The following is a 27,274-nucleotide window of genomic DNA, read 5'->3' on the forward strand; positions in this document are numbered from 1 at the left end:
ATGAATAATGCACGCCGCTCCGCTACCTCTCCTCCTCCTCCTCTGCCTCTATTCTCCACCTCTTGTCTTCAGCCATTTTCCTCTCCTCTCATCATCTCTGCCACATCTGAAGACATTGTTATCCTGCTTTTCTTGCCCCACCCCTTTCCTCATCTCCCGTCTCATGCTAAAAAGGAAGCCAGTGTTGACGCTTTCCTCTGCTGTCCTCTAGTCAACCCTCACTCTCGCCTCCCAACAGCTAGCTCATTCTTCCCCGTCCTGTTCCACACACAAGTGACTTTTGTGGAGCCCTCGCCGCACGCCAGAGCCCACGTCCTGAGCTCCCCCTCCTCCCCCACCCTGTTTGCAGCAAAGCCGGGCCAAAACGTGGACGCGCCGAGTTCATTACCTAATCACGGGTGGAGGCATCTATTGACGTTGCTTGACTGTTACATCTCAGACTGACGAGGGTCATTAGCTGAGTGGGACTGACGGACAAAAAGGGCTGAAAAAGCAGAAGGCGAACCGACTAATCAGAACCTGGAAAAAGAGAGAGCACCGTCAGCTTTGAAGTGTGCAGTTAGCTGCCAATAAATGGAGAACTGGTGGAATACATCCATCCTGCTTAAAGCGCCTCAGATATCCTCAGGTGTACATTCAGCCCTCGCAGTGAGAACCCCTCTTCTCGCTGGATGCAAAGTGTGAGGTTCGGGTAAAACCATTTGCATTGGAAGGAGGCCAAAGTTGGCAACTTTCAGATTTTGCAGAACATAAAATTATATGACTTCGCTTGGCTTTCTTTATTTCATGGAACGAAGCCACGTGGATAGTAAAGCTTTCAGCAAAATTGTCACTGTGTGACACACATTAATTATTTCCAACTCATTTATGCAATTTTTATTACGTTGCCTATAGGAAGGAGCATGACAGGATTACAGACGTACGCATTTATGCTGTGTTGTACCGAGAGTGAGCTTGAAACTTAACGATCAATAATAGTGAACCCCGGTCTCTCCAGATAAAGTTTAACATTCGCTCTGCATTCAAATATACGTCAGTCACTTGCAGCAGCTTTAATTAATGCTGCTGCAAGTGACTACTTGTACGTTTTACTTTGTAAAAGTAAAACTTACAAGAATATTTTTAATCAAAAAATGCAAATGTGTAAGGTTAAATGACTGTGCTGCTTTAGAAGAGCTCCACAATTTGGCCTCATTTTATATGCAGAGTCCTATAAATATGCAAATTAGCCCTACCTCTGTGCCCATTACTCACCTCAATGCATCCTCTCACCCTCAACTCTGCTCAAACACTCTTGACTCTTTAGCTTGTTATTGAACACCTAATAATGTTTCCCTAATGTCTGATAAACCGAGTCTGACGCAGCGAGCTGCTGGGATGTCTTCTCTGCTGTTTTCTCACTGTCACCTTTCACTCTTCGTGGAGGCAAACCTGCCACCTGTGCAGGGCGTTTCATCTGTTGACTGCTGGCCATAGGCACCAACTCCCCAGCAACCTTGCAAGGATCAACGGTGATGTCGTTTATGTCCCCTTACATTCAAAAGTTTAAAATAATATAAAACAACCTGGACGTCTGCGACAGACTGGCGACCTGTCCAGGGTGACCCCGCCTCCCGCCCGAAACGTTAGCTGGAGATAGGCACCAGCACCTCTCCCGACCCCACTAAGGGACAAGGGTGCACAGAAAATAAATGAATGGATGGATGGATGGATGGATGGATGGATGGATGGATGGATGGATGGATGGATGGATGGATGGATGGATGGATGGATGGATGGATGGATGGATGGATGGATGGATGGATGGATGGATGGATGGATGGATGGATGGATGGATGGATGGATGGATGGATGGATGGATGGATGGATGGATGGACGGACGGATGGACGGACATCATATGTATTTGTGGGTCTTGATATAGATCTCTGCTGATCTTAAGAAATTATATGCAAATAGACTGCACCACTGACTGGGACCCAAAAACTGCAGGACTGTACATGGACAAGTCAAACCTGGGTTGAATTGTTCATCTCTGAAAAGCTTTCAATACGTCTCTAAACGACGGCTGACAGTCCGGGAACAACTCCGTTGCGTCAGTGAAAACAGCCTTGCTTTCTGGAGTGTTACCTTACAGAATGGAACAGGGATTATTTCAAGGAAACTTATGGCTCCATTATATCATTGCGGCTCACGGAGAGAAAACTTCAAAGCAAGAAGATTAAACTCCTCTCAGAGTCAGCGGCAGCTCTTCATGGACTGTGATAAGTGAGTTGAAGTGTGTGCGGATACAGGGTGGGGGCGAGCGGGAGGGGAGGGGAGGGGGGGCGAGGATGGCGTGGCATTTTGAATGCAGCCTCCTATCTGTTTGTGGCATTTCATGATCACTTTGTCCTCACCACACTGTGGTGGTGGGGGGGGGGAGATGCCAGTTTGGATGAAGTATTTGACGGAGGCGAGAGTAATGGCCAGTCATTCGTGGGAAGCGTCCGGGTGCAAGTCTGTTACCCTTGACATGCATTTCATCTCTTCACTTACCTCGACGCACTCCCCATCTGATTTTGGCTTTGAGACGGAGGACAAATGCACTTTTTCTGGCCCATTAGTCCCGTTTTCAATTCTATTCACAACTTTATTGTCCCTCAAGGAGAAATTCATTTGCCGTCACAAATCTCATCTCCATCAGGAAGTCATGCAGTGGCTGGTTAGTGATGGAACCGCGAAGGCTGGTCGCGTGTGTAGTCCTTAAATGGGGTCTGCTCACGAGCGTGCATACTTTAAAAAAAAACAAAAAAACAACATCCTCTGAATCAGTCTTGTTTGTAGTTGTGTCTATTTTTAATACCCAAAAGAAAAACATGTTTTTCACCTTTTTAAAAATAAAAAATATATATCATTTTCAAATTGATGCACTGTTGTTGTTGTTGTTCTGTTTAATTTTTGTATTTTTAATTAGTCAATTTAAATTGACTAAGTTACATTTATTAAAGATTATAGACCACAAATCTGTCTATTTCTGGTCTTTAAAAAGAATGTTGAGAGTCAATATTTTTCCTATAACCTGATGGTAGTGAAATGTTGAGAAACTTTACATTTTTACTAGCTTTACAACTTTGGTTTTACCCTTAACTAGACTCCAAGCAACACAAGAGAGTGTGCGGCGTATTTTAATTTCTTCATAAACTATCTCTGTGTTGTTGCCGAACAGTCCTTGCAGTTGTGGAGCTAATGAGCTCTCAGTGGACAGCCTATCATGTGATCATGGCAGACAGGTGATACCATAGTAGCACAAATACACAGGAGGGAAAGGGCGAGAGAGACAGAGAGAGAGAGGGAGGGAGAGAGAGGGAGAGAAAGAGAGCGAGGGCTTCTAGGCAAACACAATAATATGCCTCCAGGAAACGAATAAGGATGCTCTCCCGGAGGGATCTTTATATAAGAATAAATGGCTCAAGACTGCAGCGGACAAGAAAACTTGGAATAGAAAGCTGAAGGCGAGAGATGACAGAACAATGTTGTGCAAGGAAATTTTAATTAGCATCTGATTCTGAAGTAATTTTCAATTTATAAACCAATTCTAAAATGAATCCGGCATGCTGTGCGGCTCAGTTGGTAGAGCAGACGCACCATGTGACGCACCAGGCTTCGGTCCTCGACACAGCTCCTGTTCTCGGGCCATTTGCTGTCTCTTCCTTCTCTCTTCACCAACTTTTCTATTAAATTACTCTCGCATAAAGGACACTAGTACCAGAAAGGTTTCAAAGTAAAATGAATCCACCTGAAAGCAAGTTACAAAACGTCAAATAGAATTTTTCACATGCAACAAGCGATGGGTTTAAACCGCAGCTAAAGTCTTTGAAACGAGATGCCAAAGAAAGTGTCAGAGTGACTGCGGTGGCAGCATGTTACGCAGTAACGGTAACGCCTGAACCCCAAGTTCGGGCCACGTTGGGCCCAGATTATATGCTTCATGGTTGGTCAGGGTCAGGCTCAGGTTTCTGTGGTGCTTTTTGAATATACCCACAATACGTACGACGGACAAAAAGAAACGGATCAGAATGTATGATATAAAGTTGCGTTAATCTACTTATTGCAGTCTAAATAGAGCAGCAGATATCTACCCAATTGAAAAAAGAAAGTAAGGTGCAGGAGTTTAATCGCAGTGCACTGCACAAGTAATGCGCAGTTGACCTCGCCCTGCACTCTTCCCCGAAGATTTGCACTTCATTCACCCTGCAGTTACGAGGAGTGACAAAATGGAGCTGGAAGATGGTATAAAAACAAAAACTAAAATCGAGACACTGCTATGCCAGCATAGTGCAGACTGAGGTTTGTTAGTAAACTGGCAACGACTTACGGTACTTTGGGCTTGGGCCTCTTATTACATTGAATTAGTCGGGCTTGATTGAGCTGGACACAACGTCTCCTGCCTTGGCTTGAGTCGAATCTGATTTCTTTTTAAGGCCTGATCTGAACTCCAGGGAAAATGACTTAAAAACTAAAACAAAGATGAGAAAAAATGTATATGGTGTTTATCTCATACTTTTACTCGAGCTATTTTGATGTGTGGAACAATCGAAATAGCAACAAAGACAAATTCAGCTTTATTTTATATTTTTCAGTTGTGATGTAAATAAGATGAACCTGCCATGGAAACCTCACACCGACTCATGCCTGGGAGATTTATTTAAGAAGGAAGCTATTCTGGGGGAAGAGAGTTAAGACTGGTTGCCATGTATTGTTAATGAAGCCAAGCTGATATGGAGAGATAGTCAAATTTATAACAATGACATCCAGGAGGATGAAGGTGCTGTCTGTTGTCAGAATCCCTTAGTTCGGCTTCATGAGAAGCTCTCTAATTGGCTGCCTCGTGTCTTAACTGGCACTGCGTGTTTCTTAGGTGTGTGGTGTGTCTGGTCTTCAAAATATAGCTATAGTTGTTTTTTTTTTGTGTGTGTTTTTTTACTTTGCATTAATTAAACAAGCAGTCCTATTAATTAAGTTAAATTATTCCTGTCACCTAATTGGACAATTGTACGGATTCCTCGTTTTCGCACGGCAGAACTGTTTAACTATTAGAAAATGTACATGCAAGTGCATAATTGTGTGGACATCAGTATGTATGTACAGCGTTCTCCGGCTAGGATAAGTGTCTGTGCCAGTCTCGGCAATGCTAATTGGACAGGGAGTTAACAAGGATTCAAGCATCAGCCTGCGTAATGAGCCGCTGCACAGATGATCGGCTGCGTCTGAGGAGGAGGAAGCAGAGTGAGAGGTTGCTTAGAGAGAAACTGCATTAAACGTTCCGGTGCTCTGGAGCTCTGTAGTCTCGTTTCAGTTGACTAAACATTGTGTTGATGTTTGTGTGCGAACGCAAATGCGTCTTGTTCGTTCACCGTTGTCAGATTACAAACTTTCACCTGTCAGGCTAAGATGCATGTGGGATTTTTTATTTATTTATTTATTTATTTTTGTTGCTGCTGTTGTTGCATAAGACGCAGATTGAAGCTGCGAGGCTTTCAGTCAGCTACGCGACACGTATACACCCCTTCCTAAATCCCACTTGGGACATGTCAAGTCACAGAGATTTCTTGGAAGTGTTAAAAAAGGTCTTGAATTTTGTCACCAGTTTGCTCTAAGAAATGCATTTTCTGAAATTGTGAGTCAACTCCGTTGGGAGAAAATCCTGGCTCGAGTCCTAATTTACTGCCGCTAATAAATTAGGAATGTAGGCAAGATTAATAGTAGATATAGTCATTCCACCTAAAGGTCATTATATGTGATGTGCATATTATGTAGCACTTAACACCATGACCGGATTTAACAGAAATATGGTATGCCTGAGACAGCGTGAGGATCTCACGATGAGATAACCTTGAATCTCGGTATGTACACATAAAGACTGAGGTAAGATGTAGAACATGATCTAAATGCTTTAATTTAAAGCACGAAGGCAGTTATTTCTATTGTTCTCAAAGCAACACATTAAGCAGTAAAATAAAATGTTTAGCCATAGTTAATTTGCTAAATTTTATAGGGTTCATTAAATAGATTGTTACACAATTAGGTGAATAATTAGTAGAGCCTTCTCCTTGGTTAACAACCCTGCAGTCGCCTGCTTTATGCATACGCGATTCATGAGAGGTTGACATACCCCTCTGCGTCTGTGTGGACAAGCATACTCAATGTTCATACTATTTTTAGATTACCTAAGCAACCACCTTCCACTCAGAGATGTGCAGTTTTCTGTACAGCCTCCTAGAGGGCGATATTGCGCTGGTTTATGCAGTGTCAAATGAGAAGAGAAGAAGAAAATAACAGCAAGGAAAGAATTAAGCGATTTACCTCAATATCAACCAACCATTTCCTTGTTGGTCCTGAGAGATAAATATTCTGCACTATAAAAACAGTTTTACGATGTGACTCGTCGTTTTCTTCAGTTGTTGGATGTTTAGGTACGCAGGTAAGTTATGAAATATACAACAGTGGAAAATGTTCATAATGGTGGCCACACGAGGGCAGTGGAAATGTTAGGCTGGTACATAAAGAGTTGTATTTATGTCTTGGAACGAAGAAGATGAGCGTGGTTTGTATGAACTTAGCGTTATTTATGAAAGGAGGCGATGATCTCTGGGGCGGTCATGTCCCCAACTGACCACTTCCTGGGGCGCCACTGGTGGTCAGGTGGACTAAGAGATTTCAAATAGACGTTAGCTTGTAAATTGTAGCTTTATCACAATGTTCTGTCTAAAGCTAGGTTGCAGATATTTTGATATGAGCTTATTTTCAGTAATAGATTCCAGATATTAGATTGCAGTGAGTTTGTAGATCGAGCGGTGTCTGGATGGACCTGTTAAATTTAGCTGATTTAATTTAATTAAATTTTTTAAAATTTGATTTAGGACAACCTAATCTGAAAATGTTCATGTCCATGAGATACAATCCTGTAGTGCTTTGAGCAGAGACCGCTGTTCGGGTGTATCTGCAGAACAGAACATTCAAATATAAAGCCCGGTCTTCTGGTGATTTCGTAACCAGAACATTTTAAAACCTTCACACACCGGTAACTATAGCTCATGCCTATTTATAAGTCATTAAATCACTTAATTTAATTTGATCAATTGTACATGCACTGACTCTTCATTCTATTAACAATGCCTCCTTGCTGTTGTCATCAACTGCAAAACCCTTGAATAATCTGCTCTATATGTACTTTCATTCCGCTCGGTAATGCATTTTCTGCTTAGCGGGACTCGGCCCATCTGTTGCTGCCTCGTCCGAGCCCTGCTCCATCCATTACGAGATGCCTCTTTGTAGCTGTGTCGGTTTCGCGCTGACCTTGGATCCCCTTTACATGTGGGTGTGCATTTGCTGCGCCATTGTTGGGCTACAGCAGATTTGCTCTGTCCTGCAGCGATTGAGGTCAAAGAGAAAGTTAGTTTGGTTAATCACTTGTCCTTCTCCGCCTCCCGCTTTGTTCATCATCCTGAATGCATGTGTTGCCTTAGTTTTGGAGATATAAATGTAATGAACAAATACTGAAGTACATCCAATTTTGAAAAAAAAATTATATATATATATATATATATATATATATATATATATATATATATATATATATATATATATATATATATATATATATATAAAATAGGCTTAGACAGAAACTGTAATGCCGGTTTGCAATTTCATTGATGTTCAGCATAAACAGCTGTGTAAGCATTTTCTCTTAATGCTAGGATTAGACGGAGTGTTGCACAGCAAGGATGTTGTTGCAGATTTTAAGATAATTCTCCCTGTTAGCTGCAGGTGATCAATTAATTAAACCCTTGCCAAAACTCATATCCTCTAAAAGACGACCAGTGAGAGAGAGAGAGAGAGAGAGAGAGAGATGCAGTCAGATACTGTTTTTAATTTTACTTTCCCAAACGTTCGGAGTAGGATGAATTTTCTTTCTGTGTTGCTTTTCCGTTAAAACTAGGAAAACATGCTGTGTTTTGAACATTATGTAATAGAGCTTAAAAGGAATCATCTCTTAGTCTCAGTGGAGTCATTGAGAAAACCCACAGTCAAGCACCTGCAGGCACATCAAAAGGGAAGACAAAATGTACAAATGTAGATCTTGCAAAAATGTAAATTAAAACTCCAGTGGGAGGAAGTACTACAAAGGGGGGAAAAAATATAAAGTTGGTTTTTCTTCTCTTTTGGACACCTGTACAACGGTCTGTTTCCTCTTATCATTTCCTAAACTGTGTGTATATTGGCACTTCTAAAGCTCTTCCTCTTGAGACTGCTTCATTTATAGCTATTAGCTTCTTGTTGACCATCATGATAATCCGGATCTGGACGTTTCACAAGATAGAATCCCAGGTTATTGTGGAAGAAATTAGCTATTTTTTTCTCTGCGTTTAGTTGAGCTGTCTTGTGTTTGCTGGTCTTTCCAAGGCATTAAATGCAAAACTGAACTAAGTGGCATTTTTGTTTCAGATGCATCCCTGGGCTTGTCTAATTTGGAATAAAAACGACCCTTATTGTTGTTGCACCGATTGGTGCCAGTCTTTTGTCCTTCGGTCCAGCTCTGTCAACCTCTGGAGGGATTTTTTCAGTATCTAATGCTTCTTCCTCAATCCTCCACTGGCGCAATATGCTGAGTTTTGTGCTTCTTGATGGGTCTTCCTGTCCCACGCTACGTTTCTGCTGCCTAAAGCATTCATTTAGTAATTCATTGCTGGGGGCCATCTTCCTGATGTACTCTTGAATCCTCCTTGTTTCATCTTAGATGGTGCCTTTGATGCACAGTCTATCCAGCCTCCAGGTAGCTAGACTTGGGATGAAACTCTCAGTGGTTGGTGAGGAGCTTTCTTGTTTCACTACGAGGAGGATCTCAAAAAAGTGCACACACGCAAGTTAAAATTCTAGGTTTTTAAGACTTAAGAAAAAAGAGACCCTGGTTAGTAAGCTGCAGTACGTAACTTTTATAAAAGACATGTATTTTTTTTTTACATATTTGTTGAAACTGTCATTATGTGGTGACAACATAGTATGAGATAGAACAATTGAGCTCCTCTGCCTACTGCTATCTGGAAACAACCAATCAGAGTCAGGAGGCGAGTCTTAGCTCTGTCAGTCTCCCTCTGTGTGGCGCTCTGCAACCCCCATCTCGCTCTCTTTTTCGTTCTCTGCTATGCTGCAGCTAGCACAGCCTGTCATGAATTCATGACGGCAGATAAATGGTTTTCCTGCAATGGTAAGTTGTTTCTCCGCCAATGCACTGACATTGATTGACAGCGCTAAGACCCTCCTCGTGGCTCTGATTGGTTGTTTTTGACTGGGAGTGGTGCATTTTTTTTCAGATGGCAACAGTAGCTCAGGGAGTAGGAGAAACAGTTTGATCTTTTCACAGACTATCTGTCTCATTACATACTGTTACAAAATGGTCACATTTTTAACAAAAATGTAAAAAAAAAAAAAAAAAAGAAAGCATACGTTTTGTAAAAATTACGTACTGCACCTTTAAGACTGTTTCCACCTTTATTCTGACACTCCAGAAAATCAACACTAAAAAACAAGCAAATCTGACCAGGAGAATAAAAGTAAAACAGTAAAAAAACAAAGGGGTCAATAGCCTAGTTGAATAAATTTGCACAGCATTAAACTAATACCCTGTTGAAACACAATTTGATTTAATTCCAGCATTTAGTCTTCATCAGTTCTCATCTGTTACCAGTTATAGATTCAGCTGTCGTAGAAGGATTTTCTTGGTATTGGATCCCTTCGCTAAAGCCAAAGTTTGCAGGCAGTAGATTAAAGTAATCTCACCTTCTAAAGGTACCAGTCAGTTGAAGGTTGTAAAAAAAAAATCTATAGCATTATACATTTTAAGGTATATCTCGGCTTAAAAGTGGGGAGTGAAACAGAGGTGGGGGCAGCATCGTGCTCTGGTGTTGCTTTTCTTTCAGGTGACTATTTTGTAAGATTTTGTGGAACTAGTGACCTTTATTTACAGTTGGCATAAAGAAAGCAGACAATGAGAGGAAAAACATGCAGCAAGTTGGATGCGTAGCGCCACCAGGTGTTTGTTAATTGCAGCTCCAAGGAGGAGCTGTGTGGAAATGGGCGGGGCTTTGTGAGAGCGAGCTTTTATAGGCACCTCACTTTGCTGCCCTGGTAGCAATGTGGGATATGGGAATCATATGGGAATCTTGTGCTGCCCAGCTCTTAAACTTGAGGTTCGTTTGTGGATTTTCTATCACAAGAACAGGCACAGGTTCTTGTGATTGTTCTCAGATCTACTTGCTCTTCAGCCGTCATCCTTTACAATCTCTTTATGATCCCAGGATTTTTTTTCTTTTTGCTAGACCCTAAAAATAAGACAACAAATTAAAGATGGTCACTTTCACATGCTTACCCTTGAAATTTCTCACTGCAGTTCTGTGTGCAACTTTGGATCTGCTATAAAACGCGTAGCCGCTTTTCAGGAATGTTGTTGCTATATGTCAATATTTCCCCAGATAACACTATTTGAATGCATGTCGCATCCCCTTCCCTAATTTCAGCATGCCGTCTGCAGCATTAAGCAAGACTGATGGAGATTTAGTGGATGCAACCAGGTCTCCTGATTCATTTAAATTCAGGGCAGGGAGCTGCGGCATTTGAGTGACAGGTGTGTTTTCTTGTCGGGAGAGGAGCTTCAGATATTTTATTTCCTCTGCTAAAAATGTAACCAAGGCGGTGTGGCTCATGCTTGCAGTAAGCTGCACTCCATCCTGCGCCTCTGATCCTCTATGTGTATGCGTGCGCGTGTGAGTGACTGTGTGTTTAAGACAGAGCAAAAAGAAGTGTGTGAGAGAGTGTGTGCCAATCTCCCCCATGATGCTTCGCCATCTGCCATGTTTGTGTGTGTGCATTCATTTGTGAGAGCCATTTGCCTACAGTGTCCAGGATCATAGAAATGTAAAGTAATATCACTCCCATCTCTTCCTTGGATCCCACATGAATCCTTTTCCAAATGTCTTCTCTCAAAAAAATGTAAAGCCAAGTTGAGAGAGATGTGAAGCAGCATTTTCCCTATTACAGATTTGTTATGTTTTTGCTTTTTATCGTCACACTTAAATGTTTCAAATTAATATCTGAATCAGAGATGGTTTTATGCACCAAAGAAAAAATAAGTATAAACCAGCATGGTTGTGTCACACATCCCCTGCCCTTTTGTTAAATCACTCATTAAATTAGCCTGGCCATTGTTTTCCTATGCCAATCCCCTCGACTCTCATCTCCCTCAGTGCTTCGTCTGGGGTTTGTCCCATTGAGTTTGATCTTTCAGGATGCATTTCGTTCTGGTCAATCAGTGAGCACAAGGAGAACAATGACCTCATACTTCGACACCGAAGTCTGTTAGGCAGCGGCAGTGGAGGGAGGATGTGAACGAAAGTGAATGAAGCCATTTGACCACGCTTTCGTGATGCATCAATCAATCATGAATAAAACATGGTGGCAGTGTCATGGTTTGGGGATATTTTGCTGATTACAAAAGTTTGAGGTAACTAAAGGAACCAGCAATGTTGCTCTATAACACAAAATTCTACATGAAAATCTCGGACTATTTGTTGAAGCTTTGGCATACTTATTTTATTGAGCAGGACAATCATCCAAAGCACAGCAAGCTATCTCGTTTAGAATTTTTTTTTTTTCGTGGCCTAGATAAAGTCCAAACTTAAACCTTACTGAGATGTTGAGACATAGCCTTAAAAAATGCACTTCATGTTTGAAAACACTCCAGTGTGGATGAAGAAGAACATTTTTCCTTCACAGTGAAGTGAAAGAAAAAAAAAAACATTGTCATTTTCCACAATCACTTGATGCCAGTTGTTGCCCACAAACGAATGGGCAACTAGTTGGTATATAGGGAGCAATTACTTAGTCATACAGGACCAGACAGATTTATACAACTTTTGTCCTAATCAAATCATTTAAAAATGTCTTTTTGCATTTAAAAATCTGTAAAATCCAAACTGTAACTCACGCACCAGAACTTACTGCTAAAACAATTCAAAGGAACAAAAAGCACAAGGTGCACTGTCTCACAAACCGCACGGTGCTGCGAGATACAGATCTGGTTCGGTCTCTCTCTCTTAGTGCTCATGGCTTGTTGTCATGACGACATGCCTTATGAGATCATCCCACTTGTGGCGAGAGGCATCGGTGGGTAAGGTCGATGGCTGACGTGTGGGGTGGGGAACAAAAAACAAAAAAAAAAACATGTTATCTTCCGAGGGGAGCCCCAGTGGAGCAGGGGCAGCTTGGATGCCACCTAAACATTGTTATTTCATCAGCCTGACGGAGAACAATAAGCGGTGTACGTTGCACCACCTGAGCTGGGGTGTCATTATCTACTTCCCCACAATAAACAGCAGCATGTATCCCCCCACCCCATCAATCTACGTGTCAGGCTGACCATCTGTGTTTCTACGCTGAAAAGGTAATAAGACCAACCCCCGCTGTCCGCTTTCTGGATGCTGAGCCAGATGATCACAGGGAGCAGTTTGTGGTATCTCTGCGGTGGGGGTGGGTGGGCTGGTGGATGGGGCAGGGGGAGGCTGTACAGATTCCAGTAGACCTGAGTCATGAGGATTTCCATGTTCACAATGCTTACTCACTTTAACTCTGCTCCTGTAAGCAAGCCAAGTGAGTTATTGTTCTTTATCTTTGTGTCCTGAGAGGATGAGCCTGCTGCGCTCGCAGTGTTTTAATACCATTAGCAGGAGCAGAGACATGCCCAGACTGGCCTGGTCTGCTGCTGCATCTGCATGTCTGTTTTGGCATCCTCCCTCATCATCCACAGCTGTAGGATGGTGTAAGCCCTTTTGTTTGAACTGTGTCAATGGACCAACAGCAGCTGGAGCAGCCGGTGTAGGACAGCTGGGGAAGAGGAAGAGGATTTGCATGAGTGTGGATTAGACTGTCTATAAAAAGCAAAGAAGCTAAATGATAGGGTATCTCTCAGAAGAAGGCAACGTCGAGAGAGAAAAGGTTAACGAGGAGGAAGTGGATGGGCGGGCAGCGGAAAGGGATGAAAGAAAGTAGGAGAAGAGGAGATTTCAGGAATATAGTCTCATGCCAGAGTGAGATATGGGAGGAAGATTTAGGGATTACTTTAGAGGGTATGCGACTAAAGACGAAGGAGTGCAAAGAGGGTTTGTCAGCATGTGAAAGACAACGAGGAGGAGTGGATCAACCGAAAATGATCCGTAAGGTCAGAATTTGCTCTCAGGGAAACATTGAGGATCCGGCAAATCCGGCACCAGGGACGAATCGTACACAGAACGCCAGAACACACAGGTCGCACCTAATGTTTCAGTAGCCATGTGGCCCGCGTGCAGAACAGTGACCCCGCTTAGATTAATGCGGGGAAAATTGAGTTTCCGTAAGCAGAGAATTTACTTAGCATGCTGCCAATGGCGGCTGAATGAGTTGTGATCTGATTTTTCTTATCGCGCTCAATTGAGAGGGAGAAAGCTTTTCTATTCAGCTGCTATTACCCGCCGTTAGATAAGGCGAGGGCAGAGTGGCAGGAATAAGAGCCTGTATCAGATAGACGTATTTTCGGCTGAGCTATTTTTAGTTTAGAAGCTGGCAGACAGTAATATGTTTGAGCAGGTCATTAGCCCCAAAAGGGGGTTGGAGGAATCTTTGAATATCCAGCTCTCTAGAAAGGCCCCCCTTTTTTTTTTTAAAGTAGAGCAGCCATTGCTGCTCCTCTATGTCTGACAGTATGTATGGAAAGTCAGGGACTTTATTTTGATATGTTCCAGTCAGAAATTTATGCGCGATCTTTGATCTTCCCGTGCTGATTTTAGCTAGATCCGATTCCTTTTTTTTAAAGAACTTTAATACAAGAGCAGCATTCAAAGTGTTTCTTCCAACCATCCTGCCATGGTGGATTATTAATTAACAAAAGGCAAAGTCACATTGTGAGAGAGAGAGAGAGTTTAGTGGCTAAAAAACAGGATGTTCCTACTTTAAGGAAAAGCAGTTAAGAAGTTGAAGCCTTTATGAAGTTACCAGCTTCTGGAAAGTAAAACTAATTATGACTGGAGTTGCTGTCACCAGTCAAATGAGGTTCTCTAGTGACATGAGCTGAAAGGCCACTCAGCGAGGCAGAGGCCATTACTTTTCCTGCTTCATATTGTTTGATTAGCAAGAGCAGCATTAATGATCCGTAAGGTCAGAATTTGCTCTCAGGGAAACATTGATCCGTAAGGTCAGAATTTGAAGAAAGGTTGTTCTGCACGCGGGCCACATGGCCACTGAAACATTAGGTGCGACCTGTGTGTTCTGGCGTTCTGTGTACGATTCGTCCCTGGTGCCGGATTTGCCGGATCCTCAATGTTTACCATGGTCAAGCTCAACCTTTCAGCTTTTTGCTGTGTTTTCTCGCGAACAAGGCTGACGAGCTACAAAAGTGTCCTGAACATCTTTGACGGTTGTGACATGTATCTTAGCTACACACAGTTTTAATTGGCTGTAGGTGACAGCTTGCGAGTTACGAATAGACTTGGAGCCTAGATTAGTGAGCGTAATAATAACAATCAGTTTTAGAGAGAGGTGAAGTCTTCAAAACTAACTGAATGTCAACAATGTGGAGCAAAGTGTTTCCTGTTTACAATGGTACACATCTTTTTCATCTTTAGCATAGGACAGGAATGATGATGAGGCTTGGCAACCCTTCGTCTCGAATTGTTTTTTGCATCTCGTTTTTGCAAAGACTGCCAAGTTTTCCAAATCCAGCATGTGCCAATGTGGACTGAGGTTCAGAGTTCCAATGGATAAAATAGAGCTAGCTCGCTGCACTCTGGTTGGCCTTTCTGTTATCTGTTAAAAGTCTTGCTCTCTCATAGCCTTAACAAAGCTCAGATATGTCCTGACACTTCGTAAAAAAAAAAAAAAAAACTAAAATTTTCTTTTACGTTGATGCTTTACATATTTTTGTCTTCTCAGGTTTATTTTTGACCTGTAAAACACTTGAAATGTTCCCCACTCATTAACAACTCCCACAACCAGGGGTGCATTAAAATAGATGATCCACTAGCAAACGCATCTGTTTCATTGATTGGAAAAAAATATCCCACCGGTCTAAGCTAAGCAAGATCAAAATCATCAGATTCCAGTTGCCAGGCCATTTGTCTCTACGTGTCCATATTCATGTGGGAATCACAGCGTGGCCTGTCGCCTGCATTATGTCTCCTCAGGAGCGTATATGTTATCTTGTATTGCTACTTGAAGGCAAGGATATATATGCATTTGATGTATGACAGGTTAACAAAGACCCCTTTCTCATTTGGCCTCTCCACCTGCGCTCTGACATATCTTTTGATGAGAGGTGGGGGGACGGGAGAGCGCGATAAGACTGAGGAGTTATTGACTCGCGGATGCGGAGCTTTGGCGCAGCTTTTCCAAATCTCTGCGAGCAGACAAAGCTGATTTATGTCGGGACTTCCAGATGTGCGTCGCTCTGTGTGCATGTGTTTGCAGCAGCGAAGAGAGCAAAGTACCCATGGCAACTCCCCCAAAGGCTTTGGGTAAAGGGGGTTCACATGTATCAAAGCAGCGGTATTTTATGTGCTGTCAGATGAATTTTGTGGCCTTCCTACTAACCTCCAAATCCTCTTTGTTTGACTGTTTTCCGTTACTGTTGCCTACTCTAGATATATTACTGCGTTAACACTTTTATGTGTCGGCAGAATGCTGAAATACTGAGTGCTGAGAGGGAATTAGGCTGCAGCCAAAATGAAATTATTAGGGTGTCCAAAGGGGGAGGGGGAAAGGATGCTTAAATCTGTATCATTGCAGCTCATTTCATGGCTCACTAGAGAAGGAGACTTATTAATACAGAAGCTGTACGCCGAAAACTGTTTTGTTCTGTTTCTTGCCGTAGTTATTGAGCAGTGGCTTTATTGTTCTGGAATTAGTTCCGTCACAGTCAGCCTGCTGGAGCTCCTAATCCCACAAGTCAGAAGTGCTCAGGCTTAAATCAAAAAACTTAATCCTATATTTGCATAAATTTGCCTTTGATTTTCATAATGATTACATTTTTCGCTTTTTTTTTTTTCAGAAGAAACAACATTATGTACTTTCTCCCCTTGTGGTGCATCGAAGTTGCGGATAAGCAGCTCTAAAACGCAGGAGTAACGATGAATCAGATGCGACAGAAATGTGCCTGACCTTCATCTCGTTCTGTTTGCAGAGTGCCTACCCCCGTTGAGCGAAGCCCTACCTGCATATTAGTCATCTCCAACCAACTCGGCGGTGGTGCCATGCCTTCGTGTAAGCCAGACGGAGTTCTGGCACAGTCCAGGCGAACCATCCTTGGCTTCTACTTCCTCTCATCTCCCCTGTGTCTGTTGCTGCCTTTGATTATCCTCCTAACCAGGCCGTGGGGCAGCTTGTGTGAAGCACTAGGTAAAATAATATATCTACTTCTTCCTTCTTTTTATTTTTTTTTTTCTTTCATTGTTTCTTTGTCATTTTATCATCTGACAATCAAACAGTAAATTACATGCACACGAGCACTCCTACATATAAATGTAGGCGCACACTCTGTGGGTGTCATCCGAGGAGTGAATCCTGTCCTGTCAGTACATCAGCTCTGAACTGCGGCGTTGTTAATGTGTTTTGATAAGGCGGGAGGTCCCATCAGCATGTTTCTCATCATCTTCTTGATTACAACATCTCAACACATTTCCTGCCTCAGTGGTTTACACACGAAGACACACACCAAGAATTTCTCAGCCAGGCTGGGCTATCAGTGATCTGAGATTTTCACCAAGCTGATTTTTTTTTTTTGATGGCAGATAAGATATAAGACTAAAGATGGAACATAACACCTCTCAGCATTTAAAATTGGAAATCAGCTTGGTGAAAGCTGATTTTTCAAATAGTGCTTTTTAAAATTATTATTATTATTCAATTTTCCTCCTGTCCAACTAACTGTGTGTTCAGGGTGAAATGATGCATCCTGCTCACAAAATGAGACATAATATTTGATTCACAAGTTGAGATTTTCTTAGTTTTCCAGAAATATTTTCTGGAAAACTAAGAATCACTTTTTTGGGGTGGGGGGTTTACAAATCCCAAAAATACTCACAAATTACAAACTGTTGCATAGATTCATAGAAATATGTTTGACCCCCATGTATGTTGAAGTTTTTAACCCAGCTAATGCTAACGAAGGCGTGGGTGAGTTCATGGTATAAATGCGTACTAGGATTTTTAAAAAACTGTCGTTTCAAAGTAACTACATTTCACACCTGTTCTACACCAACACGGAAACGCAAAGAGGAAAAAGACAGAAAAATGCTAAGGATTAAAACCATGCTGGCGTGACATTTTCAGACGCTGGTTTTCTGATCTTGTCGGGATGTTTCATGTCATCGCAGATGTTACCTGGCTTTAGATTGATGGGCTCTTGAGTGATATTTATGACAAAGGTTTACTCTCAAAAATGTTAGACCGGTGTCGTCAAGCACTTTTTTAATCATACAACATCCTGCAAACACACAAGAGAGCCAGTGCCCTGCGTAGTTGGTAGATCCTTCTGCTCTGCATTCACTTAAATTTGGACAAGTGAAAACTAGCAAATTTGCATTTCATTAATTGAAGCACAAATTCGGATGGGAAGTACATCAGCAACCTACAGTGTGTTTAAGTGTGTGCATTTTTTATGTCGTTACTCTTTTTAAATCAAAATTAAAGTATTAAACTCCCAATGCTAACTTTCACTAATGAAATAAAGGTTTTGGAAAATATAAAAAATGGTGAATTATCCCTTTAGTTTAGTGCTAATACTAAGCTTGGAAAAAATAGTTAACTGCAGTGCCAGTAGCAGCTACTTATTAGCCATTTGTAATATTCTCGCAGTTTTTTGTGAGCCAGTTGGACTCACTCTTTTGTTGTCGTTTCCGTCGAAGCAATCAAACAACTCAAGAAACAACTACTTCCTTTCTCATTAGGAAGTAGTTCTTATTTTTTCTTATTAGAAAAAAATGTCTAAAAAATATGTCCAGCTTAAGCACACACCCTCATATCTAGTATAATTACACCCTAATTATATTAGCTTATAGTACTTGTCCAGACGAAATGTTTTCCAAATGTTTGGCAAATTATCGGGGTCATTTCAAACATGAGTCATTCCAGTTTGATCGAAAATATTTCCTTTTCCACATAAAAAGGAGAACTCAGGTTACTAAATAATGTCAGGTTTTTGCTAATAAATTCTGGAAAAGGTTTGTGGTAATTTTTGTTCCTTATTTGGTTTCTTGTTTCAAATGATCCCTGTAATGTCATTTTCTTTCTCCCAAAAGATAACGAAAGCAATTCCAGTTGATTTTATTATCTTTGTATCACTGGCTTTTTTTTTTCTTTTCTTTTTTTTACACTTTTGAGCATGAGATGAAAACAAGTTTGACAGCAGTGAGGCACAAACAGGAGAAGATGCATTATTAAAACTGGCTGTAGGGCTTGTGAGACCAAAGCTGGCTTCTCTTAATACATTTGCCTTTTGGTACTTTTATTTAAGGTAGAACAAATTGAAACATTTGATAAGAAGTTATACTCGGACCGAACACTTCTGACAGGAAAACTGTGTGGACTGATTATAGTCAGACCTGAGGAAAACTATTGACTTCCAATTATGCTTTTTTTTTTTGTCACTTGGCATGACAAAAACGCTGAGACATTGTGCCTCGTTACGTCTGAGCTCAGCAGTTGTCAGTCTCTCTGGCGAGTGATTACAAGTCACAAAGGTGTTCCATTAAAACCCGACCGGTTGTCCGTCAGCGGCAGCAGACCACGGCAGTGGAGAAAAAAAAAAGAAACACCGTTTTTTGTTTTTTTTTTTAATAAAAAAAAAGACAGGGGTTCTTATTAGACCTTTATTTCCCAAGAACATCCTGATCATAACAAGTTTCTGTTGAGTGCAAATCCATTCAGAGCCGCAGCCTTCGAGGGCTTTTCCCCGGCTGTCAGAAGAGGCTTAAGTGGTTATTCTGCTAGTGGGATCAGTTTTGCACAAGGATTGGTGCGTTTAAGAGAACATAGAAAACATTTCGGACTCAACACAAAGCCAATGAAAAATACCCACATTCAAGCCCTGAGACTAACATGGAGTTCTTTCGTAATCCCACAGACAGGAGGAAGGCGCTTTCTTTCTACCCTGACGACTATTTTTTTCTTCCCTTTTTAAAAAAAAAAAAATTCTATGGCAATCATGTCATTGGCACGGGGAAGGTGCAGTTTGCTTGACGTTGTGTGTGTTTCTGAGGGTCTAGCAGGCATAAAATAACCTGCTCCGGCGTCTAAATATGGGAAGGATAAATTTGTTCAGTCAGATTACTCACTATGCGCTTTATGCTCCTTCCTGCTCAGGATTATGGCAAGCATAAAACGAAACCGCGTTATTTCTGACATGCCAAACACACGGTGTAGCAAGCAAAGGAGAAGTTTTTTATTTTGTTTGTTTTTTTTTTGTCACAGCATTTTTCCGGTTCCTGTCAAGGCTTTGTGGAGAAACTGGAAAGTGTTTCATCTGGCTATTTAGAACAGAATGGAGTGGGAAGAGAATTAGACCCACTATCTGCCTAATATTTGATAGACAGATGAGGGTTTTTTTTTTTTTTTTACTCCCCCCACCATTTTTATTAGTATTATTGTTGTTATCATTCCTGTCGTGTCTTCAATCAACACAGTGCGACCTCACCCACCTAGACACAGGGGAGGAGGGAACCGGGTTGCTATGGTAAGGGTCATCCTGACTTCACCCTGATGGATAGCAGCGATTCGGCGGTTGAAGAGGAGTTAAGATGGGCACCATGGCAACAGGCCACAGACAGATAGCAAGGGGTGGATGCGTGAGGTTGTTTTACCGGTCTGACTCAGTTGCTGCGAAAAGTGTAGGTTCAGTACTGTTGGTTCAATATCACACTTGGAAATTGCTGTTTTCTTGCAGAGGGCAACTGCAACGCCTTAAAGCGTCTCACATTCCTGCCGTAATCCCTGAAAATATCCTCTTGAATTCCTCCACCGAGCCACGAGCAGGAAGTAAACGACGGAAATTAGGATCGTCGCGCTCCGCAATTCCAGGTCCCGTGACAGCCCCCCCCCCCTCCTCCTCTTCCTCCCCCACACAGGTGTGTGGCGCTCTGCAGGCACAAAAATCATGCCTCTGGTATTAATACATTTAAGCCAATTACATGCTGTGAATCTTCAGCCAACACTTTTCCTACCTGTGAAACGCTCATGTGGGATGACAGCCTGTGCTGCTGCATACAGCTCTGTGTTGTCCTGCCGGAGAGAGAGAGGGCGAGAGAGAGAGAGAGAGAGAGAGAAAGGGGGGGTGGACAGAGTGGGGGGGTAAAGAGAGAGAGATGTTCCTATGAAGCCCAGACCCATCTTTTATTTATGACCCACAGGAAGTCCTTCAGCTTGTCCTCTAGATGATACCCAGGAAGTAAGCACAATGGCGCAGCCGTCAGGACACAAGTCACTCTGACCAGTCCCTGAAAGTGAAATAGGGCGTGGATCAGCAGGAGTTGCTATTTCTGCCTTTGCGGTTGACTTGATTTCCTCCAAATATTACTTTTCATGTCTGGGTTTTGCTCAGATTTTTTTTTGTTGTTGTTATTGTTTCTTTGCTTCATCTCGTTTCTCACTCTTCCTTTTAATTCTCTCCTTCCTGCTTTTCAGCTCCGCCGAAGTTCACCAAAATTCCCACTGACCAGATCGGGGTGTCAGGGGGTGTGGCATCATTTGTGTGCCAGGCCACTGGCAACCCCAAGCCAGTCGTCTACTGGAACAAGAAGGGCAAGAAGGTCAACTCCCAGCGTATCGAGGTGGTTGTCACAATGCACAATGATGAGCCCTCACATGGGCTAACATTGACTCCAGTAAATAAATAGGCTGGAATTTATGCATCTGTGTGGGGTGAACAATCTACATTTAATCATTTTAGAGTTATAAACCTCAAAAGTCTTAACAAAATCAGCCATTTTAAAGGATAAAGTACTTTGCTTCACCCTGAGGGATCTTTATCTCCTCATTCTTTTAAAGGTAAATTGCGACATTTTTTGAATATTGTCAAATTTATCTCAGATTTAGTTGCACTTGAACTGAAACTTTTAGAAAAATTAAAAGGTCTAACGTTTCACATCTTCTATTATGCTCCATCCACACTGAAGCTAATTGAAAAGCTAACGCCGTGAAACACAGAGATGCTCTCATGCTTATTCAGTAAACATGAAGCTAGATCCTTGGCTTGATTAGGATTCTAAGATGGCTCTGACTAAAGTAGAATATAAATAAATAAAAATCTGGCAGCATTCTGAGGAATATTTTTCTCTCTTACCTTGAATAACTCATGTATTTTGCAAGTAACAGGTCTGCAGTAGCTCAGTTGACATTGCATCTGGACTGATTTTTAGGGTTAAAAAAAAACCCTCTTGTCTACATCCTAATGTAGATCTTATGTATTATTTCTAACTGATAATTTGCCAAATTACATTTTTTTAAAATGTATTTTAAACTGACGATCAATATTTTACAAACCAGTTTGTTTTCCGCACATACTGTCTGCTTCATCGCTGCAGTAGAGTTAAGATGCAGGCTGTCCTGCCTTATGCCCAATAACACAGCAGATGCAAAACATGCATGGAGGAAAAATAAACCACAGAGAGCTGCAGGTCCTGAGAAAATTGTTGACCCCTCCCCTGTCCCCAAAAAAGAACAACATCTGACTGTCGGCGAGGAGCGTCTTTCTAAACCAATCTTATGTTACACCATGAATGCACATGCATACTATATTGTTGTGGAAAAAAACTGTAGGTTTTACACTCGGATGTAAAAATAAAAAAAAAAATGTTTCTGCTTTGTGCAATTGGCTAAAATCGTGTGCCCGCTTTCCAATCTGCCCTTCTGCTGGTATCATTACAGACAACGCTTATCTTTCAGAATCCCAATCAATTTGCTCTCGATATAGTTTACATTAATAAATATGCTAGAATCATTTTAAGGACAGATTATCTGTTCCTTGCAATTTGAGAATTAGAAGGTCATACAAACGCCGGCCTAGCCGTGTTTATTTCCCCCCCCCAGAGTCTGACTGAGAGCAGATACTCTAAAAAGGCATCAGCATTAAAGCCAGAAGGATACCAGAAAGCTCTACGGCAATGAGAAAATAATGTCACCGGTTTTTAAATGAGGCTTACTGTTTATTTCTTGGGCTGCTTTGGCCCTTTTTTATCATTGTGAAGTAGAAAACATTCTGTTAAAGAGGCAGACCTGTCGAGCAGTAATTGGTGACCTTTTCAGATCCAGAATAATCATTATTTTATACTTTGAACAGAATGAGGCTTGCGGTGCAGTCCAGCTGCTAAAGTAAACTAATGACTCTAGCGTGATGGATCAACGAGAGTGATGTCAGTTTCCTCAACTAACCTCTGGCAGAGTGTGAATGAGTAGCTCATCATTTCAAAAATATTGATTAGAACAGAGCAATTCAAATGTGCACAGTTTTATTTGAAACGCACGGAATAATGTCAAACAAAAAGTTAAATGCTGCAAACGAGGGAGTGGTGAAAGGCGTTTTTCATTTCTAGATAAGTTGAGGTCTAACTGTGAAGGAATGTGACTTGACTGATTCTAAAGACTTCGTCTCAAACAGGGGATCCGGATCACGTTGTTCTCGGTAAGTGCAATGTCTGTGCAAGCTGCTGACCGCCAGCCTCCGGAGCGTGTTTGCAGGTACACGATGTGTCTTAATGATTCGCTGAAATAGTCAAGTGTCTCAAAAAAAAAAAAAATCTACTGTCGTGATTGTCAAGGTGCTGTAAAAAGACGACGCTCTCAAATGTGGCCACCCCGCAGATCCGAAAAGAAAGGGATCCCTTCTCTACTGTTAGAGTTGAAATGCTAACTCTGCCGTGACTAATATATGCTACTCTGTAAATCCTGTGGCTGTCCAGACGATAGAGTTTGACGGGGGCGCTGGAGCCGTGCTGAGGATCCAGCCTCTCAGAGCTCCTCGGGACGAGAACGTCTACGAGTGTGTGGCGCGCAACAGCCAAGGAAACAACACCACCACTGCAAAGCTGGATATCATCAGAGGTAAGCGCACGCTTACGCGCTTTTAGACACGGACGGACTTCTCTTTCAGCTCGACACGCATGTCCTCTTTCGGCCCCCGCAGCCGCCGGGGGGCCTGGAGGTTGTAGATGTGACAGTGGAACAAGGCCACACCCCACCTTACACATCAGGCGGCAGCAAGCTGTTCTTTTTATAGTCCTTCGGAGCGCAACCGAGCATGAACTGGCCAAAGTGAGGGCCAGCTTGGTCTGTTGGCTCTGGGGCTGTTTTAGCATTCCAGCTTGCTGTAATCATTCCGCTTCCTGGCCAGAGTTAGGGTGTTAATCTAATGTTGACTGTCTTCTTCCAGGGAAGCCTTAATAAGGTTTTGCCCCACCAAGACGTGAGCTTAAGTTACAACATGTGGCTCTTAAGGCTACGATCCGAGCGCTGGCCGTTCGCCCGGCGCAGCTGGATTGGGTGAGGAAAGAGAGGGGTTGGCTTTTCAAAGGGTTGCTCAAACAAAGAGAAGTCATTGGATTAGGCAATGCTTTAGCAGGCAAGCCTTCATTATCAGGAGTAATTCAGTTGTGGAGGAAAATTGGAGGGGGAGCTGGTCAAGGAGAGGTGAGAGGAGTTATAATGGAGGAACGAGGAGGTGGGAGGGAGTTGAGCAAACCAAGAGGATTGTGAAAAACAATAGAAATGAAATGGGATGTCAGCGGAGATCGGGTGAGGGGAGGAGAGGTGGGAGGAGGGGTGCAGAAGATGGATGAGGACTGTGGAGCTGGCAGGGCTGTGTAGTAAGCAGAAGGCTGGTAGCCCAGGGAATAGACTCCTGTCCATCTGTTACTGCGCCCATCATCTCTGCACACATAGCCCCAATCTAAAGCACATTACCACAGAAACTGCACCTCAAGGGTCAGCCTCCCATGTGCGTGTGTGTGTCTGTGTTTGTGAGTGACTCTTACTTTGGTAGCGTGCGCTTTTATTTCTCTTAGCTTCTTCTCTAGTGTCAGGACGACGTTCCCATTTTCTCGTCGACTATAAAAGTGCCGTGCCTTCGATACCAGAGCGCAGGGTATCATTAAGCGAAGTAATATTTACTTTTATTCAGAGCCGGTAAACCGTAAAAGCTGAATCACCTGCATGCGGGCTTCAAGAGAGTTCATGACTGTAGTAGACAATACAGTATGACGTTTAGGTGCTGTAACTTTGGAGCAAACGGCACAAACACGCAACACAGCACATTTGCATCAATTAGGTGTTTGCAGTGACCATCTAACATTTCACACATTGAGATGGCGTTGTCATGGAAATACACAGATTACATTTATTTAAGGGAGAAGCATCTTAGTGAAACAAACGGGGGGAGGGGGAAGCATGTTATTAATGACAGGGTATGAAATTTTAAAAATGTTATTTAACTCGAGGTGAGAGCTACACGTTTTAAGTTTTTAATATGAAAATCTGTTTGGATGTGCTCGTAAAATCGAACATACTTACAGACTCTTTCCCAGCGGCTCTTCCTGTTTGGTTGCGTCAGTCCCGTAAAAGTGTCGTGTCATCACTGTTCCATATGTCCTCCAGCGCAGCCAGCAGGAAATTAGCTGATGTACTGCTGGAACCATCTAGTATATTGCAATAAATATATAAAACATTACACATACTCATATTTAGTGTTTTAGTTAATAGAATAAAGGCTTCATGAATCCCTGTTTAAATTTTGCAACAGTTCTGATCGGTTTACTTATTGATCTACAAATGATCAATTGCGGTTCCGACCCAAACGGATTTCATGCTGACAGGTGCAGGACATGACAGCTTTACTGCTGCTAGTGGCTGACCGTTAGCCAGTCGCAGCACTTGGTCGCAATTTGTCTGTCACTCTGTCAACATTTCACCTTTTTCTGCCAACTAAACTGTAAGAGCTCTGATTAGAACAGTGGGAATGATACTAAGAATCAACAATATGCATTTTTGTTCAGTGTAAAAAAAAGTGTATATATTATTTTATTTTTTTTATAACTTTCACACTAAATACTGGAAAAATCTGTATGTTGTTCATGTTATTTAATTCAACGCTAACTCCCATTAAATTTAGGAGTTGATCTAAAAAAAATGTGGCCACATGTAATGAGCAATGAGTGAGTCCTTGAAAGCATCTTGGAGGGTAGAGATTCTCCAATCTAAAATGTATAGGATAGGATCCTGATGTCTACATTAGAAATATCTAATAGCACGGATTTCTTTTCTGCTCCACAGCCTCTCCTTAAACATTTTGTGCTATTTATGGTCTGCTAGCCATAATCCTAGAATCTTGCGAATATGTTTAGCTGCATTCTTCCATGATAAACCTCGGAAGGATCCTCTCATGCCTATATTCATATCCTTCTCGGCTTCAAAGCTGCAAAATCTGAATTACAAACTGCTGAGATGAAGGACGCTGAGGGAGGGGGCCCGGGTCTTAATGTCTTCAGATTGTAGCGGTGGTTTAGAAAAGCTTCCGCTGTCAACCTCCTGGCTCTATTTGTATGTAAAGTGTTAGTAAAATGGACTAAAAAGCCTCTACATCCAGCAAGAGAATCACTCAGTGTCATTTAACAAACCTTTCTGCCTTGAACGGGTCATTAATTATTTATGAGCGGAGACGACGTTACGTGTGTACGCGAGCGATTAAGAACATTCATTTCAATTCAGCTTTATTCGTTTTGCGCTTTTCATGTGCTTGTTAAAAGGCAACACAAGCAGGCTGAACTAGCAAACCTTCGACATGAAATGAGTAGATATTGAGGTTAAGCAATGGGAAGTCAGTTAGGTAAAAAAAAGTTTGCAAAGACTAAGCTTGATCTGCAACAGAAGCAATAACGATATATAAAACAGTTCAAATAAGAAGCTAAATAAAAATTTAAAGCCTGTTAAACCAAACAAATGGGCTACAGTGGCAGTTCAACAAAATATGCAGCACATTTATGTGAGAACAGGTACACATGCAAACGCCCTGTGTGATAGGGATTTTTCCCCAGGAGATTTTTGAGCTTTGTTTTAAACGATTGTCCATGTTTCATATCGAAGGCGGGAAGGAAGGATTCTACAGGAAAGGGGCCAGGAAACCAAAAGCTCCGCCTCCTACTCATGACTTAGAAATTCTGTGAATGACACGTATTCCCACATGTCGAGAGAGGACTGCTCCTGTGAGGCGGGAGGTATAAAGTCAGTCAGAAGGCATTATGCTGTTGAGGACTGTATGTGTAATCAAATTTTCACTGAATCCTGAATTTAATAGGAAGCCAGCGTATCGTGATACTAATGGAGAAATAGGATCCCTTCCTCAAAGCTCACGCAAGAAGATCCCTTCCTGCAGTTTGAATAAAAGAAAAAAAAAAGGATTTATGAATTACTACCCGCATTTCTCTGTGTCAGTTTGTGTAAAGATGCCTCCGACAATTGTAACGACTCTGTCAAAGAAAATGTCGAAAAGGATCGTAAAGCTTTCGACAGTGGTGTTGGAACCTAACGTCACTTTTGGCGTTCAAGAACTACAGCAGTAGTTTCTAGATTAATATTCTTACTTTGCGTCAACGTCTTTCAAAAGGCTACCAACGTCACCAAATCCTATACGCCCCTTTAAGGAAGAGTTTGAAAGCTCACGCAATACAATAAAGTAGCTTTCTTTGAACCGGTTTGCTTTCCCTTCACCGCTGAAGCGCCCTGTTACTCCCATGTTGTCTGGGAATGGAAATGTGAAGCAAATGTTTCCAACATGGCAACCAGTTGTGCGAATATACCATAGTAGTGTTTCCCTTTGAGCTCATGTAGGAAGAAGGGCAGAAAATTGCAACCCACAGATTTCACATGATTTATCCCAAACCTAATCACTTTAGTGGCACATAATTTGAAGAGTCTTGGCTCATGTTTTCCTCTCTCCTCCCTCATCAACAGTGTGTCTCCCTGCTCTTCAGAATCTTGATGAGTAAGATAATATCATCTACAGGTAGAAATCACGATGAAAATCCACCAAAAGTGGCTAAATATTCATTTTGGCATGACAGCTGACATATTTGAATCTACCAAATATTTTCCATCCAGCAGCTCTCTGTGATTGCAATATTGTATGCAGTTATATTTTAATGATGATTGCGACTGAATATATTGTGGAGCTGC

The 27,274-nt window shown here is 42.0% G+C and overlaps 1 protein-coding gene across 1 annotated transcript in view; it reads left to right on the plus strand.

Moving 5' to 3' along the window:
- Nucleotides 1-27,274, plus strand: part of LOC103479283 (receptor-type tyrosine-protein phosphatase S-like) — a 98,742-nt gene that overhangs the window by 4,900 nt on the left and 66,568 nt on the right. The window contains exons 2-4 of the mRNA XM_081598448.1: nucleotides 16,242-16,456; nucleotides 20,738-20,883; nucleotides 23,011-23,152. Coding sequence (XP_081454574.1) covers nucleotides 16,312-16,456; nucleotides 20,738-20,883; nucleotides 23,011-23,152 — 433 coding nt within the window. The 5' untranslated portion in view covers nucleotides 16,242-16,311. The remainder of the gene's footprint in view (nucleotides 1-16,241; nucleotides 16,457-20,737; nucleotides 20,884-23,010; nucleotides 23,153-27,274) is intronic.

Source organism: Poecilia reticulata, chromosome 17 (genome assembly GCF_904066995.2).
Source record: "Poecilia reticulata chromosome 17, P_reticulata-male-v2, whole genome shotgun sequence".
Lineage (NCBI taxonomy): Eukaryota > Metazoa > Chordata > Actinopteri > Cyprinodontiformes > Poeciliidae > Poecilia > Poecilia reticulata.